We start from the raw sequence: 13,923 nt of genomic DNA, 5'->3' as shown, positions 1-13,923 counted from the left end.
AACCCTTTGTTCAGGTGAAAGGTCCCCTTTGAGTCACTGGGTCGGAATTTGCTGGAAAAATAGAATGACACAAGCTGTTGTTAGTGTGCAAGTAGGCCAGCAACTTGTGCTGAAGGAGAGAAACCCCAGAAATTTTGAATTGACACAAGTAGATGGATGATTTGCTCTTTGCATTGTTAACTTCTCAAAAACAGCATCTTACCTCCCTGTGTGTTTCTTGAAATTGCCACATTTGCACATTATTTACTCATCATCCATTGCGGAGAGAGGGGACACATGGTGATGTGAGTGATGGAGATGGGCCTGCCAGGAAGAAGGTGATAGAGAAGACCTAAGATAAGATGAAAAGATGAGAGACTGTGAGAAACTTTAAATAGGTGGCATTGGAAGACGAATAGGTGTTGACGGGAAGAGATGGAGAAGAGTCATCAACCAATATTGAGGTGACCCCAAGTAAAAATAAGAAGCTAAAAGAAGATAAATATAGTTGTATCGCTCTCCACAGATGCTGACAGACTTGCAGAGTATTTTCAGCATTTAGTGGATGTAATAAGATGTTTAATGGTGCTTGATTGGACAATTAGCAAACAAAATTCAACACCGAGGCACACAAGATGCTTGACAAAAGCTTGATCTCAGATAGATTTTAAGCAAAGTGACCAAATGTCCCTAATTTCAATGGATTGATTATAATTGAGCCCACTATGATGGGTTGCATGGAGCTGGGAGATGCTGTTTTTCCTGTGATTTGGACCCTTGAATCTTGCACAGTACCCCCACTGTCACCCCTCTGCTCTCACAACTCTGGCATTACACCCCACCCCCCTGCCCTCATGGCTCTGGCAGCAAACCCACTCCTCCCACATTCTAATAGGGCTTTAATTTTCTCTGAAAGTTGGTCCCCTTTTGAAGGAATATTTTTGAGAGGCTGTGAGGTTTAGGGAAGGGTTTCTAAAGGTTGGCAGTTTAAAAAAAATCATGGATGTGGACATCACTGGCCAGACCCATCCCTAATTGATGTGGTGGTGAGCTGCCTTCTTGAACTGCTGCAGTCCATACTGTGTAGGTATGCCCACAGCTGAAGGCATGACTACCTGTCTATTAGTGACATTGTGCTATCTTACCTTTTTGCCACTATCAGCAACATCTTTAGTCTTTAAAATTACTGTTAACACTCCCTTTGTTTTTGTCCCCATTATATCTTTGTCAAATCTCTCCTGAGCTCCCATCTTTCCCTGACCTGTTTTGCTCCACTTACTTAAGCAGTATATAATCCATCACATTTCGCCATCTGTTTAGCTCTGAAGAAGTCATACAGACTCAAAGTGTTAACACTATTTCTTTCTCCACAGATGTTGCCAAATCTGCTGAGTTTTTCCAGTGGTGATTTTATTCCAGATATCCAGTAGCCGGAGTGTTATGTTTTTGAAATATAAGTTGTTGCTGTGAAGTACACCTTGATTTGATTTATTATTGCCACCTATTGGTTTACAGTGGAAAGTATTGTTTCTTGCGCACTGTACAGACATAACATACCACTGATAGACTACATGGGGGAGAAGGAAAAGAGAGGGTGCAGTTAGATATGGTGAAGAGAAAGATTAGCTTCATAAACTTGGGTGCTTATCCCTTTGTGCTTGGGTGCTTATCCCTTTGCAGTTTCCAGTGGTGGGTTTTTCGTTCCTCGTACTTCACTAATGTAATAAATGGATCCTGAGATTTGGAAACAGATCACCACACAAACCAGAACAGTTTATTGTGTTTATGTGACAGGGAGGCTCAAGTCATGAGATGGTTAGCATCATTCACAAACTGTGCAGGATTTAAAAAAAAATTCTTTTGCCCTGAATTGTCTCCAGATAAATCAAGTTCTCAAGGGAATTATTTGACTTTTTACAGATTTTATTCATTTAGCTTCAAGTACTTCAGCAGATATGTTAGGGTGATGCTATGGTACCTCCACTCCAGGTAAGGTACTCTCTACCTTACCCGGAGTGGAGCAGAGGGAGATGAGGAAGCACTTGTGTGTACTTGTATACTGGCGGCACGGTGGTTAGCACTGCTGCCTCATAGCGCCAGAATCCCAGGTTGAATTCTGGCCTCAGGTCACTGTGTATGGGTGTGGAGTTTGTATGTTCTCCCTGTGTCTGCGTGGGTTTCCTCCAGGTGCTCTGATTTCCTCCCACAGTCCAAAGATGTGTGGGTTAGGTTGATTGGCTATGCTAAATTGACCTGAATGTCAGGAGGATTCGTAGGGTAAATAAGTGGAGTTGTGGGAGTAAGGCCTGGGTGGGATTGTGGTCAGTACAGATTCAATGGGCCAAATAATCTCCTCCTGTACTTTAAGGATTCTATAAATCTATGAAAAATGTGATGAGATGCTGGGATAGGCACAGTAAAAAGTCTCACAACACCGAGTTAAAGTCCAACAGATTTATTCGGTATCAGGAGCTTTCAGAGCGCTCAAATGATGAAGAAACAGCTCCGAAAGCTTCCCCACCTTATGAAGGAATAGCTCCGAAAGCTCGTGATACCAAATAAACCTGTTGGAATTTTAACCTGGTGTTGTGAGACTTCATATATGAAGGTGGAGGTTGGGAAAGAAACCGCGGTGATATGATCCTCCGGCCAGGAGGCGGCGCTGCGCTTGGCTGAAGGGCAAGGACGGGATTCATTCAGTGTTGTGATCCTCCGGCTGGGAGATGGCGCTGCGCTTGGCTGAAGGGCAAGGACGGGATTCAGTCAGTGTTGTGATCCTCCGGCTGGGAGATGGCGCTGCGCTTTGCTGAAGGGCAGGGCCCGGGCGGCCCCCCCCCCCCCAGTAATGTGATCCTCCGGCGGGGAGGTGGCGCTGCGTTTGGCTGAAGGGCAGGGACCGGGTGATGGAAGTTCCTGTAGTGATGTGATGTGATCCTCCGGCGGGGAGGTGGCGCTGCGCCCGGCCGATGTGGCGAGTTCGGGCGGCTGGGGCAGGGACACCTCCTCCTTCGCTGCGGGTCCCCTCCTCCCGAGGCCGCACTGAGGGAGAGAGAGAGTCAGTCAGTGACCCTCAGCGAGAGAGAGAGAGAGAGAGACGCTGCCCGGGGGCTGGGGAGGGGGTGGGGGGAGAAATAGTGACCGAGTCCGGTAGGGTGGCGGAGGGACAACACCATGGGGACCGAGTGAGCGGCATTTTCTCCTCATCAAAGGGGTGGGGGAAAGGAGAAGAGAATCGGCGGGCCGGCGTCAGGAAATGTCCGGGAAGCTGGAGAAACAAGGTGGGCCAGTCTTGTGTTTGGGGAGGGGGAGGGGGAAGGTCATGAAGCCGCCCACCAGAGCCTCGGCTGCCCGCCTCCCCGCTGGCACATCCGAGGCTTCTGAGCGCCAGTAGGCCGAGGCGAGGCGGCTTGCGATTCTCTCCGGTGTTGACTGCATTCCAGTCATTTATTTATTTAGCTGTTTAAACTCTTGTCATTGTTTCCGAGCTGGAAAATGCAATGGGCCGTCTTCCCCACTCTCATTTGTTTCCGTAAATTCTTAAAAAGGATATTCCGCATGGATTGGGGTGAGGGGGAACTGGATGGCAGCTAACGGGAAGGGGCTGTTAATTTTAATGTGGCTCCAAGGTGGCTTCAGACCTTCTCTCAGTTTGCATTTGCTTCTGGACTCTTGCCTTCACTTTTTTTTCACGCCCCCCGCTAGGAGACGCCGGAGAGCAGGGGAGTTGGGGTTGGGGGGATGTGTGGCGGGTGTGGGCCCCCTCCCCAAGCTCTTTCTTGTGGGTATATCACTTGCTCTTGCCACCCTTGTAGGCCATACTGCTGACGTTAGGAGTCTGCTGTATGGGGAACTGGATCCAAACTTTCTTCCTGAGGTCTTTGTCGACCTACACTGTTTATGGATGTACTCCAATTCTCTGCTGTTGATCCACTACCTTGTAGCTATTTGAAGCTCAGCTGTGTGGGTAGCGGGTTCAGTGACCTCTGATTTCAGTGAGGTTAGTGACCCTTCTGTCAACAACAATTTTATTTATAAAGTACTTTTGATGCAATAAAATGATCCATGGCGCTTGACAGGAGTATCAACAAACACGATTTAGCACTGAGCCACGTGAGATGTTAGGGCAGATGACCAAAAGCTTGGCTGAGCTAAATTTCAAGGAGCATTTTAAAGGAGGAATGAGTGGCGGTGAGGTTTGGGGAGGGATTTCTAAAACTTAGGGCCTTGACAGCTGAACTCATGGCAATGATGGTTGTGTGATGTAAAGTTGTGGATGTTCAAAAGCCCAGAATTGGAGAAGCACAGATCTCAGAGAATTGCAGGGCTGGCGGAGACTTGAGATGGTGAGGAGTGAGGTTTTGGAGACACTTGGAAACAAGAATAAGAATTTTGTAATAGCGATGTTGCCAGGAGTAAGTGTAGGTCAGCAAGTACAAGGAATAATAGGTGAATGAGACTTGATGCAAGTAAGGACATAAGTAGCAGAGTTTTAGAAGCCATTGTGTTATGGAGGACAGAATGTGGGAGTTTGACCAGATGTACTGGAATAGTTTTATCCAGAGGTCAAAAAGGTATGGATGATGGTTTCAGCAACAGAGAAGCTGAGATGGGGGTAGGGTTGGGTGATGTTACCAAAGTGGAAATAGCTAATGTTAATGACGGCACTAGATATGTCATTGAATTCTTCATGTGGTTGAATCATAAATCATATAAAAATGATGCAGAACAAAGCAGGGACATTGGCAACTGTCATTTTCTTTGCTTCTTACAAATTCATGTCAGCAGAAACTATGTTCAAAATTAGCTGTATTTATTTGTGGGGTAGAAAGAGTGAATTAGGCTCTTAGAGTGGTGGAGACTGATGTTATCAATAGAGTGAATTCTTATCTACATTTGTAATCTAAATTTGGAGCCTGAATACATCATGTCTGAGTGTTGGGGGAGGGGGTGTTATCTTATGAGGAAAGGCTGAACCAGCTGGGCCTACATAAATTGAAGTTTAGAAGAATGAAAGTTGATCTTATTAAAATATACAAGGTCCTGAGGGAAATTGACAGGTTGGATGCTGAAAGGATGTTTCCCTTGTGGCAGAGACAAGGGAACACAATTTAAAAATAAGTGGTCTCCCATTTAAAACAGTGATGAGAGGAAATATTTTGAGTCGTGAGTCTTTGAAACATCCCTTCCTAAAGAGCAATGGAGACAGGCTCTTGGAATATTTTTAAGATAGTGGTAGATAGACTCTTGACTAAAACGGAGTCCAAGGGTACTTGGTCAGTGGATTGTGCAGTTGAGGGCACAGTCAGATCAGCCATGATTTTATTGAATGGTGAAATAGGCTTGGAGGACTGAATGGCTTATTCATGTTCTTAATTTATGTGTTCATACGTAGTATATGCTATGAATGAGTTTTGAATGAAAGGTTGTTGTATTAAGTGGTTACACGATATGTAGAGTAATATCAAGATATGCATCAGTTGAATGGTTTTCTCTTTTTGGGTGGGTGAGTAGACGATTAACCAATTGCACATTCCATGTCTAATACTGTTCAGCTATGTTTTAAATAATGCTGTGCGTGCTGAGCAATTCTGTGATTGTATTGATCCCTGATCTTCAGTAGTGCAGTGTATTTGAAATGTTCCAGAAGCAGATAGTTCGGGTCAGGCATATGTTTTTACATAATCATTCAAGTTAAATTGAAAGCTGCTGTAATTAAGTGGTTTGGAAAATGCAGTTGCTGTGTCTACTGAAGATAGTGTGGCCAACCCATTTCCATACTGTCAAAGTGATTCCATTTAAAATGGATGTAACAGCTTTTTCAAAAAAAAAGGATCATGTCTCAATGCTGATTTATAATGGAATGTAGAACTGATCGCAATCCATGACAATGTTGTTTTATATTGGTGAAGGGTTTAGGTAGGGTTTAGATATGGGCTTCATTTTCCATCTTCCTAAAAGTGAAAACAGTCTTTCTATAGTTTTGGTGGTCTGAATCTCTAATTTGACTATATACTTGAGATGTTTTTTACTTTGTATGAGAATGTTTCAGCTTTCTAATTTTTAGAAAGGTTTGGTGTATTTTGCTTTCCTAGGCTTGCTGCGTTCTGAGTTCAAATCCTATAAATGAACAGAAGCTGCGGTCTTCTGTCTGCTTGAATTTGTTTAGTGCAATGCATTGATTTATTTTCTTTCTCGCCTTGTCGTAAAATTGTGCATTGCAGTCTTAAATAGATGACACACCCCAACTGGAAATAAGATTTATCCAAGCACAAAGGCAGCGATTAAGCTGGAGCTTTTTTTATTTTTGCTTTTTTTGTGGGTTGAGGGTAGGTGTTAAGTGTGGAGAGATAAAAGAAAGGGGCATTGAATTTGGCTCCAGAATTAGTAGACTTAAAAAAATCAACTGTCTGCAGCAGTTGTAGAATAGTCATGGACTATATTGGCTGCTAACTTTTTGCCTTGCATCAAAGTCAGGCATGTAGTATAAATCAGCATGGATAGAAAGTTGGCTGGTTAGGATAATTGTTGTGTGCCGTTAGACGTGGAGAGTGATGGAAAGTTACATGCCCATGGAGCCTATGCTGAATGATATTTCTTGATTTTAGTATTTGGAAATGATTTAGGCTTGGGAATTGTGATCTAGAAATTTGCTGATGACCTAAAATTGGGTACTGGTTTGGGACGGAGTGAACATAATGAAATACTGCAAGAAGATTTTGCTTAGCAGAATGGGCAGGTGGATGGAAAATGCATTTTAATGTATATTCCCCCATTTATCCAGAACGTGGGATGGAAACGAACTGGAAATATGCATGAATGAAAATGGAGCAGATAGATACAACTATTCAGTTGATAAACATGTGTAATTAAATTACTGTGTGCATTTTTGATTAGTCTGTTGCAAAAAGGTGGCTTATGCCATGTAGAATACAAAGCATAGGTTCACCACAATGATGCTCAAATGGGAAAGTTGGGTGGAGATTTGTGATTCTGGTTTCTTTTCCACTGATGCAGAGAATGTGCAGAGGACTTTTAATACAAGTCTTTATAGTGAATAAGGAAAAAATATTTCCACTGGTTGAGAAAGATTGTTGCAATGGTTCATCACTTTCAAACAAAGAATTATTTTCCAAAGGGAGTGGTTGAGACAAGAATGATTGCACCTTTTGAACTATATAATCCTTCAGCCCATCGGGTCTGCACAGATTCTACACTAGAGCGTCTTACCGAGACCCATCCCCATAACCCTGTGCACTTACCATGGCTAATCCACCTAACGTGCATACCTTTGGACTGTGGGAGGAACCCGGAGGAAACTCTCACAGATATGGGGAGAACTTGCACACAGTCAGTCATCCATGCTGGAGTTGGACCCAGGTCCCTAGCATTGTGAGGCAGCAATGTTAACCACCAAACAATTTTGAGGAGAAATTGTATATAGTGTTTCAGAGAGAGGGATACCACATTAAGGGAAGCATGCCGGGCAGTACAATTCACTTTTGTTTGGGGCATTAAAGAATGGGAATAGACATTATGATTTGAAGTACTTTCTCCTTTGCTGTAAATATTTATATTGGCAATTAACAAGGTGGCATCATGCCCCGGCTATTGCCTTAGCTGATTTCCTCTTAAAGCAATGCCTAAACATGTCCATAATCTTGGAAAGTATAATTCATTCTTGATCATAATTCAGATCTGAACTGACCAGAATATTTTATTGCCAACTGGGTTTGCTTGAGCTTTCAAGTGTACTTCTTTGCTGGAGGCTTCTATGAGGTGTAAGAACACCTGCAGTGCTGTTAGGAAGCAAGTCCCAGGATTTAGACCCAGCAGTGATGAAGGGATGGTGACGTATTTCCAAGTCAGTATGGTTCTATCAGACTAGTGACAAGAACATTGAAAAATTTCAAGCTACTGCAATTTTGCTTTTGATGTGTTTTGGAAATATGCAGCAGAATAGCTTTAAAAACTGTCCCCAGTTGATTGTTGTCCATTACAGCTACTCATTACTTGGTTCTGCAAAAATTTGATGACAGATGTTTGGGTTTATATTGCAGAATTTTGTAATGCAGCATAGCTCCTTTGCCTTTGAATTTTTATAGTATATTCATAATATGTTCCACGTTAACTGAATGGGTGCTTTAATTGATAAAATTCTAATGTTGACAAATTTGAATAAAGTTTAAACATCTACTTACCTGCCAGCAGTCTGCAGCTGTGCATTCCTTATTTGTGTGGCACCTGATATAAAGTTTCCCAGTGGACTGTGTGGAGGTTATTATGTGCTTGCCATCATGCCTCTCACACAAGCTATCCGCCTAGGAAATAAATTCATTGAGACATACAAAATAGTAGGAGAAGGAACCAATCGGCCCTATAAGTCTGCTCCACCATTCATTATGATCATGGCTGATCATGCAGCTCAGTAGCCTGATCCTGCCTCTTCCCCCATATCCTTTTAATCTCCTTTGCCCCAAGTGCTATATCTAACTGCTTCTTGAAAGCATATAATGTTTCAGCCTCAATAACTTCAGTGAACTCCATGAGCTGACCTGTCTCTGGGTGAAGTAATTTCTCCTCATCTGTCCTAAATGCTCTATCCTGTATCCTCAGACTGTGACCCCTGGTTCTGGACATCCCAACATCTGGAACATCCTTCTGGCAGCTTACCCTGCCTCGTCCTGTTAAAATTTTAGAGGTTTCCATGAGATCCCCACTCACTCTTCTGAAATCCAGCGAACAAAATCCTAACCAACTCGACCTCTCGTTATACGTCAGTTCTGCCACCCCAGGAATCAGCCTGGTAAACCTTCTCTGCACTTCCTGTGGAGCAAAAACATGCTTCCTCAGCTAATGAGATCAAATCTGCTCACAATATTCCAGGTGTGGCCTCACCAAAGTCCTGTACAATTGCTTCGAGACATCCCTGCTCCTGTACTCGAATCCTCTCACTGTGAAGGTCAATATACTATTTATCTTTTTTAAGGCCTGCTTATCTACAGTGACTAGTGTATTAGGACACCCAACCCTCTTTGCACATTCCCTCCTTCTAACTTAAAGCCATTCAGATAGTAATCTGCCTTCCCATTTTTGCTACCAAATTGGATAATGTTACATTTATCCAAATGGTACTCCATCTGTCATTCATTTGCCCAATCTTATCCAAATTACACTGAAAGATCTGTGTATCAGATGCACAAAACTTATATCCTTTGGAGGGTGTGTTGTACACCATATAAAATAGCAAGTCTCCATAAACCTTTAAGTAGAAAAGCTCTGACAATGTAACTGCTGCAAAATTATGCTAGGAACTGGCAGCATAGGAATGGAACCATGGATGCTCAAATGGCGGACACTTAACCCATTGTGTCTGTCTCTGCTCTTTGTTGAAGCAACCCTACACTAATCCCAACTGCCCTAATTTTGCCCCTATCTTTTCTCGCTTCATTGTGCAGGTTGAGACATTTTGTGCATTTTCATGGATCTGTCTTTCTAAAATTTTGTGTTGGTGCTTTGTTGCATTCTTAGGTTAAAAATCTATCAACTACTAAGTAATAGCTACAATGACTTATTAACGAAATTATATTGCACAGTAATTTCATGGAATAATCACTTATTAGGGCCATGAAATTAAGCTTTTTTTAAAAATAGTAGTTGAATCTTTTTGTTAGACTTGTTTTGTTCTTTAGGTTCTGGGATAATCTAAGATGGGAATGCAATCTTTGATTTGAAATTTAACTTGTGCTTTAGTTGTACTGTAGAAACTGGTTAAGAAAAGTGTGAAGGGACACTGAGCAATATCGCTGCATTCGTGCAGATTGGGAGCAAAAGGGAATTCTGGCAACTGACTGAAATATTACAATGGAATCAGCTGTAAAGGCATGCCAGCGGACTGTCAAAGAATCAACCCATTTTATAACTAGATTATTTGTTGTAGTTGTATTTGAAGCTTCACCCAGACATTAACATCCTGTCCTTCTGGAACTAATTGACCCTTGCATTTCCATTTCTGTTTTCTTGGTGCACTTGAAGCTTTTGGGTTGCGGTGGGTGAGGCACGTGAACAAATATCTGTCACTGATGAAGTCATGTGACTAACCATACTGACTGACCTGTGTAAGTTGCACAGTGAGTGCTCTGAGAATTCAGATTGGTCAGAAAGTTCTGCAGTGGCACATTAATTTATGTGGAGATCCAGTTGGCATTCTTACCTTTGTTTAGAAATTGTGCAGTATGTGCTTGGGGAATCATGCTACACTTGCATAAATTTTAATTTCTCTGCACTTCCTCTAGAGCAAGAACATTGATCATTTATAATTGGATAGTTGCCAAAAGTCTGCATTCCAAATCAGTGTTACTTTGAGTAACTGTGTTCCTTTATTATAAAGATGACTGATACCTAATCTTCTCTGGGCAAGTATACAGTATTTTCTATCTAACCACAAGTGGAGGTGATCTGAAATTGCTGTCATTGAAGTCTGTTCAAACCTGGGAATCTCTGTATAGAATCGCTGTACTGATATTGCAATTGACCCAATAACATTCCTTTTCAGCAATGGCTCAAGTCCTACTACTACTACACAATGTAAATGTTAATGCTCAGGTTCTTTCTTCCTTGTTTTGGTGTTTGATCCTCTTGAATTATTCAGCTGACTGTTAACTAAAGTTATCAAAGCCACGATTGTTTCTGTTCCTATCACTTTCCAGCTAAACTTTACCTCAGTTCTGAAAATCTTCATGACTTATTCATTTCCGTTATAGTGGTCAGAATTTCCACTTCCTTCTGTAACTCAGAATTTCTGCTTTATTGAACTTTCCAAACTTCCCAATCTGCACTTCGTGTTTCAGAATGTCATCTGCATCCTAATTTCTCACCACCTTGCTGTTCAAATGTCCTTTGCTAAAGCACACGACTGCCGTTCTGGCCCAGATTCTAATGCAGTCTTTAACGTTAGCGAGAGCTAATGGGAAATGTCTCCTCACTGTTTAGTGTGATATTGGAGTTTTCAACAAAATCACAAATTTGTTAAAATTCCTGCTGATTTTTTTTTCAGTTCGTGGCTGATATTAAAATGTTGATAAGTTGAATGTGTTTGATGTGTAGCTGCAGGGCTGTAATTTAATCTGGTTTTTGACATGGTGGTGAAGCAATGCTTGTTTCACAGCACTTTGTGTGCAATCTGGATGTGGGGATAATTTTTTGTGAATTACTCAACTGCAAAAATGCAGCATAAACTTGTGTTGCTCAAATGATTTGATAGTTGTAACTTCTTCCTTGCATCTCTTTTAGGCTCTTATCTCTCTTCTTCCCTTCCCTCAACCTGTTTCTCCCCTTCTTCACTGCCATTGTTTTCTGTTGTTGGTGTATACTGTGCATAAGTATATCCTTGTCTCTGGTGTTTGCTTTCTTACCATATTACGAATGGTTAAGAATGTCACATGGTAATTGCTCAGTGTTAACTTTAAAAAGAAATCTTTGTGCCACACGTACATTCTCAGTTGAGACATGGAAGCATGTGGACCAGTTGCTTTTATTGCAATGAATAGTCATTGATCTGAAACATTGAGGCTTTCTCTCTGCAGGTGCTTACTGACCTGATTCATATTTCTAGCATTTTCTTTTCTATTTCAGAAGTCAACCATCTTCTGTATTTAGCTTTTGTTTTGACAATTGATAATAAAAGCAAGGAAATGTCAGCTAGGGCTTTTGCTTCTGCAAACCACCCTGCCCCTCCCACATATTCATTTACTGTACTTCCAAACTGGTGGGATGTCGTGTGAAGCCCAGATCATGTTTGGAATAGTTGCTATTGCCTGCTGACACCCACTCCCTTCTCACTTAGCATCTCAGGAGCTACCATCACTGTCTACAGATTCAAAGCCCAGTGTGAATTAGATCATTTCTAAAGAGATTAATTGAAAATATAATTAAAGATGTGTAATACTGTAACACTGTAGGAGGTGTTAAGCTTCTTAGTGGTTTTTGTCTTTAGACTGCTTGTCACCATAATCTGTCTACAGTCACAATCACAAGTTCAGCTGATTTTGTGAGAAGGATGTCATGAAGCACAGAAAATACTCCCTCGAGTGTTGGATAATAACATGCCTAGCTGGCAAAACTTTTAATTGTTCGGCCTTGTAGCTAATTCTGAAGGAGTATTTAGTTTCTACCCTCCATCTTAACTGTGCTTGTAAAAAGGAAAAGAACTGTTCAAGCATTGTACTTAATTTTGAAGCATCTTAATATAGAAAATGGGAGTCAAACTGGTCAGGATTAGTGTGCAGTTTAGCTCATGGTGTGTATGTTAACCCAGCATGTATGATGACCCATGTCTTTGACCAAATGTTTTTGCAAACACTTCGGATACAAGTCAGTCCCCAGCCTACTTTTTCAGCCACAGCATTCTATATTCACGTTAATAGTTGGCCTCAATTTTTTGAATTCACAAATGGATGTTTTACTTGGGTACGTTTTAAGTGGGTGCAAGGGATCAAGCAGGCAATGTGGGTTGTGTTGTGAGGATGTGCTGTGGTTTACGATACCCAGCATACCAATGTCAAAAAATGTTGACCACTCACGCTGAAAGCTCACTTTTATATTTGGCATATTTGTCCACCCCCATTTTTGGAGCGATTTTTCAAGGCTTTGAAGGCAAAAAAAAACAGTGCAGGAGGAGTCCATTCAGCCAAGCAAGCCTGCACCAACAACAATCCCACCCAGACCCTGTAGCTAGCCTGCACATTGGGTTATGAGCAGCACAGTGGTTAGCACTGTTGCCTCAGCACCAGGGACCCAGTTCAGTTCTGGCCTCACATGACTGTGTGGAGTTTGTACATTCTGCCTGTGTCTGTGTGGGTTTCCGTTTGGTGTTCTGGGTTCCTCCCACAGTGCAAAATCATGCAGATTAGGTTGATTGCCATGTTAAATTGACCCTTATTATCAGGGGGATTAGCAGGGTAAATACACATGGTTACATGGATAGAGCCTGGGTTGGATTGTTGTCGCTGCCGACTTGAGGGGCTGAATGGCCTCCTGCATTGTAGGGTTCTATGATTCTTTGATCTTTGGACTGTGGGATGAAACCAGATCACCCCAAGGAAATCCATGCAGACATGGGGAGAGCGTACAAACTCCACGCACACAATTTTAGAAAGATAGGAGCAGGAAGAGGCCGTTTGGCCCTTTTGTACCTGTTCTGTCGTTCATCACCATCATGGCTGATCATCCACTCGATAGCCTAATTCTGCCGTCTCCCCATAACCTTTTGATTCCATTCGCTCTAAGTGCTATATCTAGCTGCCTCTTGAATACGTTGAATGTTTTGGCATCAACTACTTTCTGTGGTAATGAATTCCATAGGCTCATCACTATTTGCTTGGATGCGTGGACCTCCAATAATACTCAAGAAGCTCAGCGTGATGTAGGGCAAAGCAGTCTGCATTCAACATTCACTCTCCATCACCATGATGCACAGTGGATGCAGCGTGTACCATCCACAAGATGCAACTCACCAGAGCTCTTTTGACAACATCTTTCAAACCAATGACCTCTACCACCTAGAAGGGCAACAGCCCCATCCAGGCCCTATCCCTGTAACCACCTGTATTTACCCTGCTAATCCCCCTGACATTGAAACTCTTTGATTGAAGAAATGTCTCCTCATTGGTTTACACTGTCATTCATCCAGGCACATGGTGAGTATTCCATCACAATACTGCTTGCAGTCTTTGGGAAGTCAGTTGATGCACTCTGCAGAGTTACCAGCCTTCTTGTGTGGCCACAGTATTTATATGGCTGGCCCTTCAGTTTCTGGTCAGTTGTAACCTCCAGGATGTTAATGGTGGGAAATTCAAGATGGTAATACTATTTGAATGTCATGGGGAAATTTAGATTCTCTTGTTGGAGATTCTCTTGCCTGGCTCTTGTATGGCATGAATATTGCTT

At 42.2% G+C, this 13,923-nt stretch overlaps 1 protein-coding gene across 12 annotated transcripts in view; it reads left to right on the top strand.

Annotated features, from left to right (window-relative positions):
• The first annotated feature begins 3,124 nt into the window (after positions 1 to 3,124).
• rapgef1b (Rap guanine nucleotide exchange factor (GEF) 1b) overlaps positions 3,125 to 13,923 on the top strand; it is a 194,725-nt gene continuing 183,926 nt past the window's right edge. For all 12 annotated transcript variants that reach the window (XM_080212343.1, XM_080212337.1, XM_080212336.1 and 9 more), the window contains exon 1: positions 3,125 to 3,257. In XM_080212343.1, the coding sequence (XP_080068469.1) occupies positions 3,233 to 3,257 (25 nt within the window). In that variant the 5' untranslated portion in view covers positions 3,125 to 3,232. The remainder of the gene's footprint in view (positions 3,258 to 13,923) is intronic.

Source organism: Carcharhinus amblyrhynchos, chromosome 25 (genome assembly GCF_965287045.1).
Source record: "Carcharhinus amblyrhynchos chromosome 25, sCarAmb.v2.hapA, whole genome shotgun sequence".
In the NCBI taxonomy this organism is placed as follows: Eukaryota; Metazoa; Chordata; class Chondrichthyes; order Carcharhiniformes; family Carcharhinidae; genus Carcharhinus; species Carcharhinus amblyrhynchos.
The sequence above is the reverse complement of the archived record's forward strand: the minus strand, read 5'-3'. Positions and strand labels throughout refer to the sequence as shown.